This window comes from Glycine soja, chromosome 8, assembly GCF_004193775.1.
Source record: "Glycine soja cultivar W05 chromosome 8, ASM419377v2, whole genome shotgun sequence".
Lineage (NCBI taxonomy): Eukaryota > Viridiplantae > Streptophyta > Magnoliopsida > Fabales > Fabaceae > Glycine > Glycine soja.
The window spans coordinates 3,892,478-3,915,947 of NC_041009.1; the positions used below are offsets into that span (position 1 = coordinate 3,892,478).

At 33.0% G+C, this 23,470-nt stretch overlaps 1 protein-coding gene and 1 pseudogene across 2 annotated transcripts; one reads left to right on the plus strand and one right to left on the minus strand.

Moving 5' to 3' along the window:
* Positions 1-1,644: 1,644 nt before the first annotated feature.
* On the plus strand, positions 1,645-6,327 carry LOC114421246. 2 transcript variants are annotated; one of them, XM_028387092.1, is made up of 5 exons: positions 1,645-2,493; positions 3,594-3,764; positions 5,296-5,394; positions 5,522-5,668; positions 5,765-6,327. In XM_028387092.1, exons 1-5 carry the CDS (start codon positions 1,894-1,896, stop codon positions 5,897-5,899), a joined length of 1,152 nt encoding a protein of 383 aa, XP_028242893.1. In that variant the 5' UTR covers positions 1,645-1,893; the 3' UTR covers positions 5,900-6,327. The 2 variants fall into 2 exon arrangements, with proteins under 2 accessions (XP_028242893.1, XP_028242894.1); XM_028387093.1 differs by having other exon boundaries at positions 1,649-2,493; positions 3,594-3,746; positions 5,765-6,305.
* Positions 6,328-11,282: 4,955 nt separating this feature from the next.
* Positions 11,283-20,453, minus strand: LOC114422692 (annotated as a pseudogene).
* Positions 20,454-23,470: the final 3,017 nt, after the last annotated feature.

The window sequence follows — 23,470 nt, forward strand, 5'->3', positions numbered from 1 at the left end:
TCAGCATTAACAGGAAGCATCATGTGACTCCTATATATGATGAAGAGATAACACAAATTCTTTGTTAATTAAATACTGATTAGAAACCTCCAACTAAGCTTAACAGTATTGGCTAAATCCTAATCCTTTTCTTAGCCCTTAATTATTGCGCGGCATGGCTTACGGATACGTCCAAAATGGAAATTGTATCTGAAATGATTCGCTTGACGTAGAGTTGAATTTGAATCTTATATTACTGAGAAAGTTACTGTAATCTGTAAGAGCAAGGTTGAATGTAGTTGGCGTAAAAATTCTTAATGTGCAGTGCAGGCAATTAATGGCTATCTAAAAAGATGCTTTATTGCTTCCATTAGCCAATCAATCACATCGAAAAAGCAATCCGAGCCTAAGCATTAATAACAAAATTTACTTATGGAGGGCAATTTAGTTCATTCTTTTACCTTGGCCAAACTATTCTTTTGTTTCCCGTAACCCAAGATGTGGTCCAAAACCAGGTTTAGAGTGAAAAAAAATTGTAAAAACCATTTTAATTTGTCACCTAGCTTTTGTTCATTACCCCTTTCCAATCCCATTTTTCCATCTATTTTGCATATTTCAAGGTCATTTGTACGCCTTTTGAAAACTTTTCAGAGATATATGGGTATAAACTACTAAAGTTTTGGTGACAAATTCATTTCGTTCAAAGGAGAACACACCATCATATGGGTCAAGGGTCGTTTTTTTTAAGACACAGATTTAGTCTAATACACTCATGGAAGGAAAAAAAGACGAAGAGAGGAAAGTAGCTGTAATATTATGTTGTTTGCACCAAGAATGGAGATCTATCATAAGTTACCAAGTTTTTGTTTTCTTCAAACATATCATAGTCATTTGCTTTCATTTTGCAATTCTGCATCGACTTATTATTCAAAGATACCAGAATCAATAGAATATAAGAAATATACTTAGCTCGAATTATTATTAATACTATTTTTCACTAGAGTTTTCTTCCTACGAATAAACAATGTTTCTGGCCATGTATTTGACCTTGAGAATTGAAACCACACAGAGAAGAAGAATACAATACTGATCTGCATGGACTTACAACAAGGATGCTTTACAAGGAAGACATTCCTTGAGTCAAAATTCAAGGCTCCTCACATGATCATCACCATAACTACATTTTTTTTCTTCTCTTTATGATAAAACACCATAACCACATTTCTATGTAGGGCCAGTAAGTAAAATAATACTATAATACTAGTACATGCTATAATCCCAATACATCTATATGCTTTTGGACTTGGCAATTTTTGTGTGGGGGAGTGGGAACCTTTCCAATGCTATCCACCCTTTAATGGCTACATTAGGCTTAAATAATTTTTGAAATTCACAGTTTATTTCAAATTTTATATAATAAAATAAAAGTAACTTTTGTGTCAGTACTGTAAACTAGTCTAACTTTCTGTAGTATGAAAGATATTCCATATTTGATTAAATTAAATTATACTACTAATGTGATGCCAATTTCCCATTGAGGTCCCAAGGCCCAAAGCCAAAGCACCCCCACTAGACTCCAAAGAGAGAGAGAGGAAAGGATTTTCAACTTTTCTTTTGATAAGTAGCATCAGTTTTGCTTGAAAAGCGCAAAATGAAACAAAAGCAAGTCACAGATTCCAGTCTGTGGCCTGAGGGGCTGAGGCTAGTGATTGAATAGTATAGCATATGCCCACAATTGCAGCAAAACAAGGCAGAGCCCACCTAACAACCCCAGAATAAAAAAGGGCACCCCACAAATTAAAATTCTTTATTTCAAACTAATAAATAATCATTCAAAACGCATTCCTTAGATAATAATGCCCCCAAGTCCAAGTCCAAGTCCAAGTCCCATTCTCTTCTCTCTCTCTCTGAGCAATGCCTGTCACAAACACAACAACACCAACTGTGGCAGAACACATCAAATGGAGAAGACCCAGAAACCAATTCAACCACCATCAGCACCCCATTTCAGAAACCGATCCAAACCCTCAAATCCCTTCCATTATCCAATCCACTAGGTGCAAGTCTACCATTTCCTCCTTGCTCCTCTCCACTTTCTCCAACAACACCTCCTCCAACAATGACACTCCCACCACCTTCAATGCCACTGCCCATAGCAAGAAAAAAAGCAACTTTTCTGCATCAACCTTCAGAGGGTTGGGGTGCACCGCCGGAGCGTCGCAGCAGGTGTCGGTGCCGGCGGTGATTCGCTCCTCCGCCGATTGGCAAGGAAAGAAAACAAGAAAAAAGAAGCACAAGAGAAGCAGCAGCAGCAGCAAGAACAAGACTTTCCATGGTGGGGTTCTAGAAGGGTCCAATCCAGAGTGCGTGGATTTTCAAGATGTTTGGTGTGGCCCTGGAATTGGGTTCTCAACAGATGCTGCTGCTGCTGCCTCTGTTGATTGTGTTGTGGCCAGGAAGAATGTCTCTTCTGCAAGAGGGAAAATTGATGTGGATAAGATCACTCACAGGGAGGTATTCTCATTTCTGCAATGTTTGATTTTTTTTCCCAATGATTTGGTGCCTAAATCTATTGAAAAGTTTAGTTTTTTCTTCTTTTTTTTCTACCTCTTCTTTGTGTGTTCTTCTACCAAGAACAAGGTTTGCTTTCTATCGAAAACCTGCATTAATGAATTTTCCATTTTTTTTTCTACCTCTTCTTTGTGTGTTCTTCTACCAAGAACAAGGTTTGCTTTCTATCGAAAACCTGCATTAATGAATTTTCCATTTTTAACCCCGCCAAATCGATCTTTTGCAAGCATTAAGAATTCCTTTCTTGATTGGTAATTTCTTTGGTTCTGTTAATCAATCAAATATTAGCAAGATAGAAAAATATCATTGGATTTTGCATTGATGTATATTGAAGAGTTTCTTTCCTTTGATTTTTTATCGGCACGTCGAAGGCCCATGCCACTTTCTTATGCTTAAATTCCCAGAATAATATATATACACAAGACAAAGTTAAAAAAAAAGAGTATATTTTATGTATGGGCCTGAAGTCTTTGATCGCTTTCATGTAGGGATGTTTTTTTGTTTTCTTTTTCCACTGCATGTGATCTCTGATCATCTTATCTATACTTATTATTCCCTCAATATCAAAACAATTATTTATAGTACAAATTAAGTGATTAAATATTTTAATTTGAGGAAAATATGTCGAACTATCCTTTCACCCTATTAATCCATTAATGCTTCTTTGATTTCATTATCCATGTGGTGATATAACAAGAGACAATGATGATCGTTTTAAAAAAGATTAATGACTTGTGATTTTACGAATATTATTTTGGTTATTAATAGTTAGAAGCACCCTCACAGTACGCGTGCACGCATCCTTTTACCTATAGATTCAGATGCAAAGAAGTGTTGTTGATTATTGTGGAGCCTTCTTTGAAATCGAAGTGGTTACGTTAGTGGGAGACATGGATCCGTTTTTTATGGGTTTAGATAGACACGTGAATGATTAGTTGGGATTTTCGTTTGAGTTTCAGTTTCGTCATAATTTTTGTTTCACAATGCCTTAACATGATTTCGAACTAACGAACACTGCCTCATCATTAAATAAATATTGGCAGCGATCATCGTATGTGGGAAGGCGCACTGAAACCTTCACTTTTCTGGACAGTACTGATCCTGACATTTTCACACCACGCTCTGCCTCTGACTCTTATGGAACTGCAACATACTATCGTAATGTTAGAGATCCTTCCTCTGATGGTTTTGCTGAGGTTGCCTCTAATATACATGTACCCTTTTCTCTATCTTTGTCGTCACTAATGTTGAGTGCATGTTTAGTACGATTGACTGTGTTTCATAGCAAAAGTTTGGTTTGTTCTTATCAAATGATCGTGATTTATTCTTTCTTTCTTTTCAAATGACAACGTGTTTAAATTTGGATTTTTTTTTAATTCATGTTATTTGCTTGGCGTATAGGACTTGCATGTGCTTGCTGTGGCTACCAAGTTATAAAATTGAATTTTGTTTCACCTTGAACTTGAAATGAATGTAGCGAGTCATGTTTTCAAGTGTAAATAAAATAAAGTTGCTGTTTTTGTTGCTAAGAATGAAAGCTTTTTTGTATGTAATTTAGGGAATTTAGTGGAACAATTATGTTAGTGGAGCTTAGTGGAGCATTTTATTAAACATAATTCATTATTTAGTTTATGTATTTTGAGATTCATAGTATTGTTCCTATGGATGTGTCTTTTAGATTCAAGCACTTACATTTTCCAAGAGTCATGCATATCTCTTGTATGAAGAGGTGTCTTGTATAGTGTAAATACTTATTTACTAGTGCATTTGCACAACAAGCCAAGAAATCCAAATGAAAGTGAGTTTCTTAGAGTGTTTGAGTCTTTTCCCTCTTCTTTCTATATCCCTTATTTCCTTGAGATTTACAGGAGATTAAACAGTGTATTTTGTGATTGAGTGTCGTGTTTCTTTGTTTAGGGGACAGTTTTAATCGTCAACATGGATTGAGATGATCATGTGTGGGTGTGTATATGGTTTACCCAATTTGTGTAGAATAGACACCTGGCACAGGAATTTCCAAAATTGAACTGTTAGTCCTAACTGACAGAAATTGCATTGAAGTTAGTTTTGTTTTGGTGGTTCATAACATGATTTAAATGTCACTAAAGTTACTTTAGTCATAGATATGAAGGGATTGTACTAGTGATCATGCTTCCGGTGACTCTAAAGAGAGTGACTAGTTTTATGTATGTTGTAATTGCCATTTTTAATTTTAGTTTTGGAGGGGGGTTATCATGTCAATGTGCTTATGTTTCGGTAACTTACTTATCTGTAGGTTGTTTTGTTATATGTTGATTAGAGATACTTGATTTGATGCATAAGTAACCTATGTTAGCTTACAGAGTAGCCACTACTCATCAGCCAAACACAATTCAACTTCTAAATTTTAATAAATGTTATGAAGGACAAAGTTTGATACATGTTAATGCTGCCATGTCTAAGTTATTTGTTCAATGCCATGTGCTTTTTGACTGTATTGTGTTTGGGACAAGTTAAGACAATGTATTTTACCCAAAATTAAAAGATAAATGGTTATATTTGCATTTTTACATACTTGTTTTACTCTCTATTATCTTGTATGTTTGGATTATTAGATGTAACAGAGGCTTGTTAGTGGAAGTTATAATTGTATAACGAATGCATGTAACATAGGAGTATTATGTTATATCCAATCATGTCTTTGCTAAGATTTTTTTGGCAGTCGAGCTAATATTGCGTATCTTGATTTTTCCTGGCACTATGAAGATAATGATGCTCCAAGGGAGTCTACTAATGGGTGGACAACTAAATTCACATGATCATTTCAAAGACTGGAGACTTGATGTTGATAACATGTCCTATGAGGTGATTTTTTTTTTCCTCAAGTAAAGCTGTCTATTTTTTTGTACCATAATTATATCCCCATGCTATTTATGTATTGTCCGTGCACATTGTTTTATGTGTGTCAAAACTTCTGGTTTGTGTTTGATAGCAATTGCTAGAGCTTGGTGAGAGAATTGGTCATGTGAACACTGGACTTAAGGAAGATGAGATGGGACGGAACATAAGGAAGACTAGGCTTCAATTTTGGGATGATACATCAAAGCACCAAGTAGATAAAGAGTGCAGCATTTGTCAGGTAAGTTTGCAAAATTGAAGTAAATTGTTACGTTGTTTTCTGTTTTTAAGGTGTGTTTAAAGGATTGAATATAATTTATGTTGGTTTTGTGTTCAGGAGGAGTATGAAGCAGGAAATGAGTTGGGGAGGCTAAATTGTGAACACATCTATCACTTTCAGTGTATAAAACAATGGGCTGCACAAAAAAATTTCTGCCCAGTATGTAAGCAACAAGTTGCGGCTCGACACTGAGTGACACAACCCTACTACTGTTTAGCTTCCATTCTCATCCATAAATTTGTGTATAGTTTTCCATATTCAATACAAGCAAGAATTTTCATTCTCTGCTGTCAATCATCATTTCATCTTTCAAAATTCCTGCATCCTCTGCGAGAAGTCGGCAATTATATGTTATTGAGTAAAGGTTTTTTATTCGGGCTGAGACCTTTGCATATTATACGCAAGATTTGTCTTGCCTAAGAGCAGTTATTTTTTATTTTCTTTTGGGTTTTTAATGAAGTTGTGTCTGTGACATAGTAGGGTGTTCTTATTTGGAATGCTTGTCCTCAACTATACCCATTTTGGATCCTATGGTGATAGTTTTTGTTGGCTGTTGCTACTTGCTATATCTATATTATGTAACTTGTTTATGGGAAAACTACTCTGCAGATTAAAATGAATTGATTCACAAATGATATAGAAACCCTTAGTCTGTCGCGGATTCAGTAATTTCATTGTGTAGAACTTGCAAAGACAAAGGATTTACATCCATTCTTTGCTAAAATATTTTTATCAGCCCTGCAATGTAATATATCTTTTTATTGTAATTTTTTTTGTTTAAATCCTTACAAATTTGTTTTTATTTTTTTTATATTTTTCATCCTTAAGATTCCCTAGATAATATTTTGAACGGTACAAAGTAAAAAATATCATCTAAAGTTTTTAATGAAAAAAATATAATTTATACGAATTATAATATAATTTTTTTGAAAGGACAAAAAAATATATTTAAATTTTCTTCATAAGACAGTTGCATTGTTTTTTTTCCCATTTCTCTATCTTTCTTCTGGCTCAAATCAATAAGAATTTTCTTAAAAGATGAAAATCAAATGTAATTATAATTATGATGATTAAAAACATTTTTTTGTGAAATAAGAAATATTAAACATACTTTCCCTAAATAAGCAAAGGCGTCAACATTGTCAATATGAAGAAAAAAAAATGCCTCAGTGGGCGTAATATCGCAATAGAAAATGCATGTCAGCTCTCCAACTAAGGCAAACTGGAATCACAGCCACAAATATTATAAAATTTTTATTTCGTTTTTCATCTGACAAAGTTTTGATATGCTTGTAGAATTGAATATTACATTACATTCACTATCATGGAACTCGCTTATTTCTTAAAGTCCACAAGTTTCCTTGTTACCAAATATTATCCACATGGGCAGTCATGAAAACACAAACTCATCTTGGCACATTCTTAGTGACAAGGATGTCTCGATGTGGACCACCAAAAAATAGACCACTCCATGCATCATGGTTCACAACATTAAATAAATTATAAAAAAAATAGACCAGTACTCCCATGTCAGATCATATCCCTGCATGAGCAATTAAAGCCTCCATCCTTGGTCTCTTATTCATTTGAATGCCAGTGATATATGAGCTGAGCTCGCAAACTTCTTAGCATTATCATTATCATATATCACATTCCTAACAATATGCTATCAAGTTGTGAGAGCAGTGCAACTTCTTGCAGTTTCTATCGGTGCTATTGTCCCACAAGAAAAGCTTACAGATGTAAGCAAGAATTTATTTCAACCACCATGAAATGCTAGTTGCTAGTATTCTACTTTGTTGCCATTTCTTTTCTCTTCGGTAGATACATATACAAGAGAGAGAATGTGGTTTTTTTTTTTTTTACAAAAATGCACCTTTTCTCTTTTCTCTTTTTTCCATTCTACACTAGTTTGTTCTTTCTTTCTCATACCACACTACTTTTGACATGCACGTAGGCCATGTTTGCTCCTTTTTTTTTTTAAAAAAAATAAAAATATTATAAAATATAAATATTATATATGTAAATTTTTTTAATTGATTTTAAAATTATTTATTTATTAAATTAATTTTTTAAATTTTTTTAAAGAGAAATATGTAGATAAAGAAAAATAAAAAAATTGGATAAAATTAGAGTACAACTTTTTAGTTACGTTGTATGTAATTTTGTAGTTAAATTTATGTATTGTTGATATTTTTTTTATGTTTATTCATTAAAAAAATAAAAAAATTAGTTAGTAGTATTAAAACAAATTAAGAAACATAGTGAAAAAATAATTGATACATCTGTCTTGTACAATGGACATAAAATTTCAAAGTGTAACAACTAAGATGATAATCGAGAATAATGAAACATATTAAAAAATACAATTAAAACGCAAATATGACAAAAATAACAATAATCTGAAATATGTTGTGCATGATACATGTCTTCTTCTATTTTAATTACTGGTTTGTTAAAAATAGTCAAAACTTTTAGTGTGCAGTATCGTTTCCAATGGTTGGATTGTGCTAACACCTTTAGCACATTTTCGTCATTTTTCAATTTTGTTATTTCATATCCATTTAAATTTTCTGAATACTTAGCATGACCTGGTTGTCGAAAAAACAATCGTCTAACCAATTGTGATTCGTAAATTTTATAAGGGAGAAACCCTATAGGTGCAACTTGCTTGATTAAAAAATGCTTTAGTTTGTTCATGCTACATCCCGAAGGAATGACAAATCTTATTGGATTTGTCAGTGATCTTATTCCTCAACCACAACCATCGTCTCCACAACCTACAATTACTGCCTTCACAACAATTAACGTACAACAACGTAAACCTCAATAATCCAGTATCTTCATACAACAACCTTGAAACACAAGACCCCTTTGACATTTATACTTCATACACACAACTATCATTCGAAAATGATTCTTTTTTTTATGCCCAACAAATCTCCTTTGACCACCAAAACCATCCTTCATCCCCCTTTACGCCACCTTCACAACAACCATAAACATCAAACTGAAATGAACATCTCATTGCTAACGAAGATCCCATTATACGATTTCATAACGAAAACATGATTTTAGTGACGATGATGATCAACAGTTCTTTGATCACATCAATCACCAAAGCATGACCAAAGTGATGACTAAAGCGATGGTGAGGGTGTTGGCAGACCAACGACACCTCCGTCCTAATATCACAAACCTAGATGTCCAATAGACTTGAACTTTGACCACTTACCACACTACATTGATCGACACCATTTTGTTCAGCAGCAATATAATGTACAACCACCAAACGATGCACTCGAGGTTGACATGGCCTTCGATGAAAAAACACAATGTATTCGAGCAGTCAAAGAATACAACATCAAAAATCATTTTGATTGCAGAATAATTTACTCTGACCAGAAAAGGCTAAACTTCGTGTGTAAATTATATGAAAATGGTTGAACATGGAGTTTAGGCGCATGCAATTCAAAGAGGCATGACAAATGAATTATCAAGAGTATTAGAGGTCATCACGCGTCAATGCTCATACAAGATCATCGACAACTCGACAAACACGTCATAGCATAGATCATCCAACCAATTGTCAAAACAAACCCAACCGTCTCCATCAAGACGTTGATTGCAGAGATCAAAACATTCATCAATTATACCACATCCTACAAGAAGACAAGGTTAGCAAAGCAAAGAGAGTTGGAGATGATTCATGGAAACTGAGAAGAATCATATGCCAACCTGCCAAAACTTTTGGGAGTTTTGCAATCTTGTATTCCCGGAACTGTGGTCGATGCTCAATTAGAATTCGTGTATGAGGGAGGAGAAATCGTACCAGGCAAAAGAATGTTTAAACGTATCTTTTGGTCATTTGGTCCATGCATTAATGGCTTTGCATATTGCAAACCCATAGTACAAGTAGATGGTACAGGCTTAAAGGGAAATATACTGACACACTGTTGATAGTTACTACACAAGAAGGAGCTAACCATATCTTCCCGATTGCCTACGCCATTGTAGAAGGGGAGACAACTTCAGCTTGGGATTTTTTCTAAAGAATTTGAGAAGACATTTTATTCCGCAAATTAACATTTCTCTCATTTCACACCCCTCAATTATAAGTGCCTACAACAACCCAAGTACATGACACATCCTATTTCTTTTGTCTGTGCCACATTGCACAAAACTTTCATTGCGATAACTCAAACTGCAAACATTGAAAGAAACCACTCATGATGACTGGTGAGAATCTATTTTATTTATTCGTTAAACTTTACTTTCAATCAAATTTTATAACTTAATAGATTGATTGAATATTTACAGGTTACACATACACGGAGAAAATGCACCGGTAACATCTTAGGGATATCCGTGCGAATAAGTCAAGTGCAACTGAATGGCTTGATCAACTAACCAAACAAAATTGGGATACAATGCTTCGATGAGGGGAAACGTTGGGGACATACGACTATCAATTTGTCTGAGTCTGTTAATTTCATGTTCAAAAAACACAAGACATTTGTTGGTGTCATTGTTGGTTGAGGAGACGTATTTCAAGACCACAAAACTTTTTGCTATTAGAGGTCGACAAACTCAGGCAATGATCAACCCCGACTTACAGTATTCTAAAGTCGTCTCTGATGCAATGAATAGCGATCAACAACAAGAATCTAATACACATTATAAATGAATTCGACAGACACAATCACACTTTTATTATAACATATGCCTAATTCTCACTTCAAACACTGAGACAACCTGAAAGTTTTAGAGTAATGTTACAATCCCAAAAGTGTGATTGTGGTGAATATCAAGCTAAACACTTACCATGTTCTCACGTCATGACTGCCTATAAATTTGTCAATATTGATCCCATGAACTATGTGCTGATGTTATTCACTTTACAACACATTTTGCACGTCTAAGATAACTCTTTTAGTTTACTGTCACATGAATCAATGTGACAAGAATATGAAGGAGATCAGTGGGGTCTGATCCAAGGAGAAAAATGACTGCGAATGATCGTCTCGTTTCAACTCGCATTCTTATTGAGATGGACGAAGACGAAAATGAACGAGAAAGTAAAAAAAATGTGAAATTTGCAGACAACATAATCATAAAAGAAACAAGTGTCCTAACATATCTTCATCTCAAGTTTTTCCTTAGTCAAATGCAATTATTTAAGTATTATATTGATGATGCGGTGTAATGTTCTTCTGTAAATAAATTGTTAAATAAAAAGTCTTATCATTTTTAATTAAATCTAAAGGCATAAACAAACTAATTATATTTGGTAAAATAATTATATTAAAAATTTTAAATTTTTTACTAAAATAAATATATTATTATACAAAATTCAGATTTTAAAAAAATTCACCTAAAAAATATGTTAAGTAAATTAAATAATAAAATAAAAATAATTATATATAATAATATCATTTTCTTTTTTTAAAAATTAATTAAAACAAAATTAAAAAAATTAATTTAATAAATAAGTAATTTTAAAACCAATAAACTTTTTTATATAATATAATATTTATATTTTATAATATTTTATTTTTTTAAAAAAAAATACCAAGTGCGGAAATTAAGGTGACCAAACCCGACTTCCTACATGCATGTCAGAAGTAGTGTAGTATGAAGAAAAAGGAACAAACTAGTGTAGAATGGAAAACAAATGGAGAGAGATGGTGCATTTATTAAAAAAAACCGAGAATATGTTTGGCAAGGTTTTTTTTTATATAGAAATGTACATTCTTTCTCCATTACGTTGTAAAATTTGATTGAATATAAATTTTAACGAATAAATAAAATAGATTCTCACCAGCAAGCATGAATGATTTCTTTAAATGTTTGCAGTTTGAGTTATCACGAAAAAAGTTTTGTGAAATGTAGCACAGGCAACAGAAATCGAATGTGTCCTGAATCTATAAGTTACTTGGATTGTTTTAGGCACTTATAATTGAGGGATGTCTGTCTGAAATGAGAGAAATGTTAATTAGCAGAATAACATGTCTTCTCAAATTTTTTAGAAAAAACCCCAAGCTGAAGTTGCCTCCCCTTCTACAATGACGTAGGCAATCCGGAAGATATGGTTAGCTCCTTCTTGTGCGGTAACTATCAACAGTGTGCCAGTATACTTTTCGTAAAGTCATGTACCATCTACTTGTTCTATGGGTTTATGTCATTAAATTTAATTAAAAATGATAAGACTTTTTGTTTAATAATTTATTTATAGAAGAACATTATACCACATTATCAATATAATACTTAAATAATCACATTTGGCTAAGGAAAAACTTATGATGAAGATATGCTAGGACACTTGTTTCTGATATGATTATGTTGTCGGCAAATTTCACATTTTTTTTCTACTTTCCCGTTCATTTTCGTCTTCATCCACCTCATCTTAGTAAGAAGGCGAGTTGAAATGGGACGACCCTTTGCAGTCATTTTTCTCCTTGGATCAGGACCTCACTGATTTCCTTCGTATTCTTGTCACATTGATTCGTGTGATAGTAAACTAAAGGAGTTATCTTAGACGTGCAAAATGTGGTGTAAAGTGAATAACATCAGCACATAGTTCATGAGATTAACATTGACAGATTTGCAGGCAGCCATGACGTGAGAACATGATAAGTGTTTATCCTGATATTCATCACAATTGAACTTTTGAGATTATAACATTACTCTAAACCTTTCAAGTTGTCTGGGTGTTTGAAGTGGGGATTGGGCTTCTGTTAAAATAAAAGTGTGATTGTGTCTGTCGAATTCATTTACAATGTGTATTAGATTCTTGTTGACTGTTATTCATTGCATCAGAAAGGACTTCAGAATACTGTGAGTCAGAGTTAATCATTGCTTGAGTTTGTTGACCTCTAATAACAAAGAGTTGTGCGGTCTTGAAATACGTCTCCTTAATCAACAATGACACCCGTAAATGTCTTGTGTTTTTTGACATGAAATTAACAGACTCAGACAAATTGATAGTCATATGTCCTCAACGTTTCCCCTCATCGAAGCATTGTACCCAATTTTGTTTGGGTAATTGATCAAGCCATTCAGTTGCACTTGGCTTATTTGCACGGATATCCCTAAAATGTCGCCGGTGCATCTTCTTTGTGTATGCGTAACATGTAAATATTCAATTAATCTATTAAGTTATAAAATTTGATTGGAAGTAAAGTTTAACGAATAAATAAAATAGATTCTCAACGGCCAGCACGAGTGGTTTCTTCCAATGTTTGTCGTTTGAGTTATCGCAAAGAAAGTTTTATGCAATGCGGTGCAGGCAAAAGAAATAAGATATGTCCTAAACCTATAAGTTACTTGGGTTGTTGTAGGCACTTATAATTGAGGGGTGTGAAATGAGATAAATGTTATTTTGCGGAATAATATGTCTTCTCAAATTCTTTAGAAAAAACCCCAAGCTAAAGTTGTCTCCCCTTCTACATTGGCGTAAGCAATCGGAAAGATATGGTTAGCTCCTTCTTGTGCAGTAACTATCAACAGTGTTTCAGTATACTTCCCGTAAAGCCATGTACCATCTACTTGTACTATGAGTTTGCAATATGCAAAACCATTAATGCATGGACCAAATGACCAAAAGACACGTTTAAGCGCATTCTTTTGCTCGGTACGATTTCTACTCCCTCATACACGGATTCTAATTGAGCAGCGATGACAGTTCTGGGAACACAAGATTGCAAAACTCCCAAAAGCTTTGGCAGGTTGGCATACGATTCTTCTCAGTTTCCATGAATCATCTCCAACTCTGTTTGATTTGCTAACCATGTCTTCTTGTAGGATGTGGTATAATTGATGAACGTTTTGATCTTTACAATCAACGTCTTGATGGAGACGGTTGGGTTTGTTTTGACAATTGGTTGGATGATCTGTGCTATGAAGTGTTTGTCGAGTCTCCGATGATCTTGTCTGAGCATTGGCGCGAGATAGGTGTGATGACTTCTGATACTCTTGATAATCCATTTGTTATGCCTCTTTGAATTGCATGCGCCTACACTTCATGTACAACCATTTTCATGTAATTTACACACGAAGTTTAACTTTTTCTGATCAGAGTAAATTGTTCTGCAATCAAAATGATTTCTGATGTTATATTCTTTGACTGCTCGAATACATTGTGCTTTTTCATCGAAGGCCATGTCAACCTCGAGTGCACCAGTTGATGGTTGTACATTATATATATTGTTGCTGAACAAAACGGTATCGATCAATGTAGTGTGGTAGGTGGTCAAAGTTCAAGTCTATTAGACACCTAGGTTGATGATATTGGGACGGAGGTGTCGTTGGCCTGCCAACACCCTCGCCATCACTTTGGTCATGCTTTGGTGATTGATGTGATCAAAGAACTGTTGATCCTCATCCGCACTAAAATCATGTTTTCGTTGTTATGAAATCGTATAATGGGATCTTCGTTAGCGATGAGATGTTCATTTCGGTTTGATGTTTGTGGTTGTTGTGAATGTGGCGTAAAGGGAGATGAAAGATGATTTTGGTGGTCAAAGAAGATTTGTTGGGCATAAAAAAAAAATCATTTTCGGATAATAGTTGTGTGTATGAAATATAAATGTTAAAGGGGTCTTGTGTTTCAATGTTCTTGTATGAAGATACAGGATTATTGGGGTCTATGTTGTCGAACGGTAATTGTTGTGAAGGCGATAGTTGTAGGTTGTGGACATGAGGGTTGTGGAGACGATGATTGTGGTTGAGGAATAAGGTCACTAACAAATTTAATAAGATTTGACATTCCTTCGGGATGTAGCATGGACAAACTCAAGCATTTAATTAAGCAAGTTGCACCTATAGGGGTTCTCCCTTATAAAATTTACGAATCACGACTAGTTAGACGATTGTTCTTTCGACAACCAGGTCATGCTAAGTATTCAGAAAATTTAATTGAATATGAAATAACAGAATTGAAAAATGACAAAGACGTGCTAAAAGTGTTAGTACAATCCAACCATTGGAAACGATATTGCACACTAAAAGTTTTGTTGGCTATTTTTAACAAACCAGCAATCAAAATAAAAGAAGACATGTATCCTCCACAACATATGTCAGATCATTATTAGTTTTGTCATATTTGCGTTTTAATTGTATTTTTTAATATGTTTCATTATTCTCAATTATCATCTCAGTTACTACATTTTGAAATTTTTTGTCTATTGTATAAGACAAATGTATCAATTATTTCTTCACTGTATTTTTTAATTTGTTTTAATACTATTAGCTAATTTTTTTTATTTTTTTAATTAACGAACATAAAAAAAACATCAACAACACATAAATTTAACTACAAAATTACATCCAACGTAACTAACAAATTGTACTATAATTTTATTCAATTTTTTTTATTTTTCTTTATCTGTATATTTCTCTTTAAAAAAAATTAAGAACAAAATTAAAAAATTAATTTAATAAATAAATAATTTTAAAACCAATTAACAAAATTTTATATAATATAATATTTATATTTTATAATATTTTAATTTTTTTTTTAAGAAAAGGAGTAAGCATGAAAGTTATGATAGCGAAACTCGACTTCCTACCTGTCAAAAGTAGTGTAGTATAAGAAAAAAGAACAAACTAATATAGAATGAGAAAAAAATGAAGAGAGAAGGTACATTTATGAAAAAAAAAAAAAAAAAACCTGTTTTGCAATCTAAGGAGATGCATTGGGGTTTGCAGCTTTCAGAGCCCTCTCAGACATATCTTCCATCTTCTTGTCCCCCTATCAAGCATTTCAATTTCCAAATCAATAAACAAGGAAAAAGATAAGAGATATATATTGCTTGTTGAAGGTACATTTAACTCGAAAGGTAAGTGCTGAATATAAAGAACAGCAAGTGGTCAAGGTGTTAATCACTGACATATTATATTAACGGGAAATTTTATAATTTAAAAATTAAGGATGTACTTGAGTATTCATATGTCAAACTATGATGTAGATCTGAATGGGAGAGTTAGGTGACCTTTAATCTGAAGCAGATAAAGATAAGGCAGTACAACTATATATGAGAAATAAATGTAATGTACGAAAGTGAAGTAAAAAAAAAGAAAACCCAAAAAACATGAAAATACTACTGCAGCTTACAAAAATTCGGAGTAAGAAACAAGAAACGTCAGAAGATGGTTAGGTCTCACTTTTCAGGCAGAAACGGTGAAAGATGGTTGGGGTCAAAGAATGCTTGAACTTGTTCTGAAAGATGAAAAGTAAATTATTATTTACTCTTTAACCCTTTTCCAAACTTCAAGTATCAATTCTGGTAGCCAGTAACTGCACCGTGTCAGAGTATACAATTTAATAACGCCATAGGGCCATCATTAATTGAAAGTATGCAAACAATCAGTAAAAATATTGCCCCATGTCTGTGATAACCTTTTAGAAATAGGTTAGAGAACAACAATTTTTCTTACGCAGAAGTTTCACAAGATTATTACTGTTGGTAATCTTGTTTTTGGACATTAGTCCAAGTCTCAAGGGATAATCTTAAAATCCGGCTTGTTCATCCTTGAAAAGGTTCAACACTGAACAAATAATAGGTCATTATTGAAGATACCACCAAATAGTACCAATTCAACCTTTAATTCTCTTCTTTTTGTACTCCAAACTTGAGATCTTCTATATTAGTAATCTTAATGCAACTTTATCTTTCTGATTTTCCATTAAAAGATTTTATGACAAAAGTGACATGACAAAGACAGTAATTTGGTGATTTAGTTTTTTTTTTTTTTTATCAAAGCATATGGCATGATTCACGAAAGATTTTGGAATGATTTCCAAAACTAAAATTGTTAACAGACACTTTGAAGATGAAGACTACATACTTACAATCTTTTCAATTGCAATGGCTAGAGTACTTGAGTCTAGCTCATCCTCAGTAATAACAGTCACACCAGCTACGTCTGCCATCAAGGAAGCATTTCTGAATTGATTCCCCTCAGAGAAATTTGGCGAGGGTATCTACAAATAATAATTGAAAAAATATCACAATTTTCCTTCGTATGAGCTGCAGATCCAGCTTAAAAGGAACCTATATATGTGATTCTTGCAAAATACGGAAAGCATGGAAATTCAGTTATACATCAGACATTGTAACATCATGACCGAAATGCACATTAAATATAACGTACAGCAATTGCAATTGCTTAGTTTGTTACTGTATTGCTATACTAGTTGAGGGGATAATATTTTATATGGTATAAGGTTCATGTCCAAATAAATACCCAGCACTGTTGTGAAGAAGAATACAATTTCCGAATCCATCCAAAAAGTTCTGTAATTGAATTATGTACAAATTAAATCTTATGATGTTCTCAGACTCAGTTCTCTAAGATGTATTGTATTTGAATTCTAATAACAAAGCAGCATGGGAAGCTGTTGGAATGTAAGCATGCACACGAGAAGCAGATGCTTCTTTATACTGATAGAATACTGAAATTTGAGATTTATAAACACTAATTAAACAGAAAATTACAGCAAAAGTTGTCCTAGAGCTGTAACAACTACAAAGAATAGTTCTGTCCAAAGAACAACCAAATACTCTTTTCTAGCCACTCCTTTCCTACAGCCTACAGACCATTTTTTATACAACTTTAAACGTAATAACTGCTCCTATAAAACTTAATAACTGCCTACCATCAGACCATATAAAAAATAACTGCCACTAAAATACATAACTAAACCTAACAAAACATTACACCATTAATAATATGTAACTATTCCTAATTTCTGCCGATAAGTGTCATAACATCCCCTAATCCCATTATTACTACCTGTTTTAGGGCATCATCATCTCCCAAAATTACTAATCTTAATAGTCTCTCTGCACATTGATGCAAGGGATGAAACTTTTCTCTACACCAAAAGCACAACCCTTTTCTCACTGTTCGAGGACCCATTATGATTCTATAAAGAGTTAACCAATCTTGACCCGTAATCGTTTTGATTCTGCCCATTGCTCTAAACTCCTTGTGATTTAGAAGAAGCACCTCTGGTATTTGTCTCCCATCCTGAAGAAATAACACTTTTTGCAAGCCTTACTGCACCATCTTGTTGCCAATTATTATTCTATCCCCTATATTTGTTGCTGTATATGTGTGATTCTGTCAACTTTTCTTCTGTCTCTAGCCAATTGCATGGTTTGAATGCTGAATTGGGGATGAAAAATATGAATCCGACACATAATCTCCGATTGAAGTCCACAAAGGGAATACCCTAAATATTGCTCTTCTGGTAATCATTGTACTTCAGACGCAACCAATTCAAAGGCCTCAATGTATTCCTCCACAGAACCATTTTGTCTAAGTTCACCCTCTCAAATGGGTTCCCTGTTCTTCTTCCTCCAAATTTTGCAACCAAAGCCTTCTTAAATTTATCCTAAGTGACATGTTCTTCCGTTTCTCTCAACAGGTTAAACCAGTGTATTGTTGAACCTTCCATACTTAACATGGCTAACTTGATCCTTACATCCTCCACAGTATTTTGCACCTCAAAATAAATTTCCGCGCTTGTGATCCATCCTACAGGCATTATAGCAGCTAATTCTATCGATACTCGTCCATAGAATGATGATAGTTTGGAGTAGATCCATCTGCAATAGTCCCTTCTTCATGATGATTCGAACTTCCATCTGCCTCATTCGCATGCTTACCCATCATATAGTTTTCCTCATTTCTAAAAACAACTCAAAATTTTCATCCAATCTTGTCATTCTTTACCCAAATTTTCTACTTTGGTTCCAATTTCTTCTACTTTTTGCTGAATTATTACATTCAGTTTTGAATATATTGACTAATAGTATTTTTTTTAATAATTCAAAGCTTGAATGAAAATCAGAAGGAATGAAACGAACGAGTAAACACAATATTTAATTACCAGGATAGATGGTTTCCCAGTTGCCGATATTTCATAGCAAGTCATTGCGCCTGCTCTAGAAACAATTAAGTCTGCCGCTGCATATGCCAAATCCATACAATGCATGAACCTTTATAAAAGGGGATACGTCAGATAAGTTATCACTATTGCAAGTGAAATAAAAAAGGATGCAGGAAAAATTAGAGATTACTTTAACAAATGATCTATTCGTTGCTGAAGAATGTACTACAGAATTATAACTATTTTTTGGTGAATTTCGTTATTACTTGGTAATATGTAGATGCAAATAACAGAAATTATGGATGAAAGACTATAAAAGAAAAAATAAAATCTTAGATAAAGTATCCATTATATTGAATCAAGGAATTTTAAGCTGATTTTACAAAAGGACGTCAAAACAGGTTGGTGATGATGTTTTAAAGTGAAGAAAACAGGACTGCCTATTATGTCAATTTCAGAAAGCACTGAGCAGAGTGGTCTCACACCAGGAAGCGCACTAAAAATAATTGATTGGACTTTGGATCATGCGGTGGGTTTGAGTTTGTTATTCTAGTAAAGAAAATTACTTTACACATCATGAAGTCGAAAAAGAACTTTCTCCCTCTCTTTCTGCAGTCAGAGTCACACAGCATTTACAATAAATGTGCTGCAAAGGCATCACTTAAAAAAGAAATTTAATCACCAAATTTGGCTTAGTTGTTCTGTTACATGATCAAATACTGCTATTATGCTCTATCAAATTATCCAAAAACTATTCCTTCGCCCAACAATTAATGTAAACAAAATCAAATTCAATTTACAGGTGGTTCACTTGGCAAGGACATATTATTCTTACTTGCCAACATTCATTTTAGAAATTCAGAACCGTTGGATAAAATTAAGAGGGAAGAAGTTGGCAGTACTTACGGTGTGATATACAAGCGTGGATGAGTTTTAACAAGGCTATCCATTTCATCGAAGGCTTCAACCCCGGTTTGCCAAATAACATACAAGCCACTATCTTGTCTCAGCATCGCAATGTTAACCGCATTGGCGCCAAAGGTTCCCGCAAGCACAAGCACAACCGGGAAAAAAATGAGACATCGCAGTCGCCTTGGAAACAAGGTTCCTGATAGACAACCTCACGGGGTTACCACACACCAGACACTTGTTCCTCGGGAAACTATCGAGTGTGGAGTTAAAAGCAACGAAGATGGCATCAGCGAGGAACGAAAGAAGAGAGTTGGCGAAGCCAGGGACAGAGTTGGGTTCGTGGATGACAACGTTGGTGCCGCCTCTGAGCTTGGCAGCGATGCAGGCGGGGAAAGAGACGTAGCCGCCGGTGCCGACAACCACGTGCGGTTGGAAGTCTCGGAGGTGGCAGAGACATTGGATGAGAGACTTCAAGAGACGCTGAGGGAAGAAGACCAGGTTTTGGGGTGGTGAAGAGACAGAGGCGAAGTCGTAGCCTGCGGAGGAGATTGCGGCGCTTTCCACGCTGTTGGGGGTGCCCAAGAAGAGGAACTGGCACGTGGGGTTGGCGGTTTTGAGCTCCTCCGCGATGGCCAACGCAGGATACACGTTGCTGCCGGTGCCGCCGCCGGAGAACGCCACGCGGATAGGGTCATTGTTGGAGTTGGAGGGTGATGAGTGGCATGAGATTGATACTCTTCTGGGGTGTCTTGTTATTGTTGATGGTGGAGTACTTTGGAAGCTGGGAAAGGAGAAGGAAAGGCTGGTGGCCATTAACGCATTACGCATGCGCTTGGTCTGTGTAAGTTGAACTCTGATATCTGGCAGTTATTAAAGTTATAACTTATTTGTACTTGGAAAGTTTCAATTAGACGTGACAATGGGACTCAACCTGAACTCGTGGGACCCGTAAAGGAAAAAATTAGATTCATCAGGGTTGGGGTTGGGTTCAAATTAAAGTCGGGTTCGAGAGGAATGAAATTATTAATGCTCATTCAAATCTGCTTTCGTTAATGATTAATTTATAAAAATATCTATATATATATATATATATAACATTAAAATATGATATTATTAGATTAAATTTTAGGTTGCCGTTAAATTAGATTTAGATTTTATATCATCATTAAGTTTTAAAAATATATTATAAATTATTATTTAAAATTGTATTTTTAATTCTTTAAAAAATTATATTTTTATAAGATTTTATGAGGATGTCACAGACTGGAAAACCTAACCCATTTATCAATCTTGACTATACAAATAAAACCTAAAGGTTTTATTACTAAAGACAATGATCTCTTTCCCCTCTTGGTTCATTATTCATTGCTCATCTTCGGCTCGTTTGATCTTCATTATACGTTGTAATCATGTTACATTTAGATCAAATAATTAAAACCCAAAGGTTGTCGCAGTCATGTTGTAAGACTTCATTTTGATTTCTAATGTGTGTAGAATTATTGAGAGTTAGAATTTTAGGAAACACTCGTGATTTTTTACCCAAGACAAAAAAAATATTAGATGAAATAATTAGAATAGTATTGCAGGCTTGTTTAATCTTAATCTTACAATTTATTTATTTTCAATTTGTATTAAAATGATTTTATTTATATATTATAGGAGTAACTTTTTTCGTTTGTTTTTATTTGAGTATCGATCATTATACTCTAGTCACGGTTCTCGTTTCATTGTCATACGAAAACATGAAAAAAAAAAACTTTTTATTGAATATGTAAGAATAAATTAAGAGTGCCTTTGGAAAATTTTAAGTGGGAAAAATAATTATCAGAGAATTTAAATTTTTTTAATCTAAAATTCATTGTTTGGATTTTTATAAAAAATTTAAATTTTTGAAATTTTAAAAGTTATATTATTTTTTAATCTAAAATGTTGTCAACTTTAACTTCTTCTTTTTTATATTAAATTATCCCGGTACCCGTGTGGATATTTTATTTTAAATTTTAGATAGCACAGAAATAAGTTTGAAAGGTAAGGGAAATCATCTAATGTTACAATTTGATCTTATATGCTTAGGAACTAAATTAAAATACATTATTTTTTTCTTCAAAATGTTCCTAATTTGGAATTTGGAGTTTTTCTTCAAAGTTCAATAAATAATAGATAATAATATATTAATGTCTTAATTTTTTTAAGAGACTAACTTTGTTTTTTATGAAGAGTATGTTGAGAACCTTATTTTGTCTCTTTGCATGCATAATCAATAAAATCTAATATATATATATATATATATATATATATATATATATATATATATATATTAATGCATGAATGAGTTAATTGTATCTTATGAACAGAAATGAAGAAAGTATAAATGATAAGGTTTTTTTTATTAAGAAATATCATAAACAAAAATTTATAATAATTGACTAATTCTATTCGATCAATGATTAGATCTCTTTTCCACTTAGGTCTAATTTAAGAACAAGGTTCATAACTTCATATATCAGTGACCAGATGCACGCAGGTCTCCTATTGCGTTTCTTGGCTCCAGAGTGTAAAAGAGACTTTTTTCAGAGGAAAAAAGAAGAGACTTCTGAACGTAATATAAACTCTGACCGAATAATATGAAATTGCAACATTTTATAATATTTCTTATTTAGAAGATTAAATAATATAAAATATTTTTTGTATTTAAATAAAATAGATTTAATTACACATTTTATCATTCAACTATACTTTTTTATATAAATTTTATCATTCAAGTTTTTTTCCTGCAAAATTTATCTTCAAAAATTTCAATTTTCACACATTTTACCTTTTATTTTTTTTGCATTTTATTATTAGTTATTTTAATTTTTACACATTTTATCATTATAATAATAACAAAATGATGTCATTTCATTAAAATTACTAAAAAATGATGTTATTTTATTTTTCTTAAATTATTTTAGTAACAAATTAATATTAGTAGAATATGTAAAAATTGAAAAATTAAGTAATAAAATTTACAAAAACAACTTAGGGTTATAAAATTTCCAAATAAATAATATTTTGATGGTAAAATATGAAATTAAACTAATAAAATATCCTAATTTAATGTTATATATAATTAGCTATTTTAAGAGAGAACTTTTAGGAATTAATCTTCAATGAACATGTAAATATTTTTTTGGTATTTTTTAATGATAGCATTTTTTGAGATTTTTCTCAGCCTCTTATATTTTGTCTATCCTTTTATCTTTATTTTTAAATTAAATTTTAATATTTTTTAGATAAAATTGCCAATAGTTAAAATTCATTTCACAATATATTTAGAAGTATGTATTTATTAAAAAAATTAGTTATATAAAATGGATATTTATTCTACTTATTACACTTATTACTTCCTCTCTCTTATCTTTTTCATCTCTCTCTATTCATCTACCCAAAACAGGATGCACGTTGATATTTTGTGGTAAATAATTGAGGGATCATCTCGGCATGTTACATGAGTGCGAAATTATCCAAAAACCTTTATTCAACGATGATGTTTTTATTTATTTATTTACAGAATTGGGGATTAGGAGGAAGCTTGGCGAACAGCTAAGGTCACCTCCTCTACCTGGGCCAGGGAACGAATAAAACATGGGGCGGCTCCTCTCATTTATATATTTGGTTTTTTCTTTTTTTTTTTTGTAATAGGAAATTATGCTGTCCACTGCGTGGATTTAGCACTTTATTCAACGGAAGGTTTTGATTTAATCATGAACGTTCACAAGAAAATGTTGTTTTATTGTTTAGACTTCAATTTATTTGATGAGAAAAGGGTTATACATTCACTTTTAGTGTTAAAAGTTATTCAATCATAACTCATCATATATTATAAATTTGTTAAATTTTAAAATAATTATTTTAAAATAATTCAAAAAGTAATTTATGATTAAATGATGATATAAAATTGTTTTAAATATCAG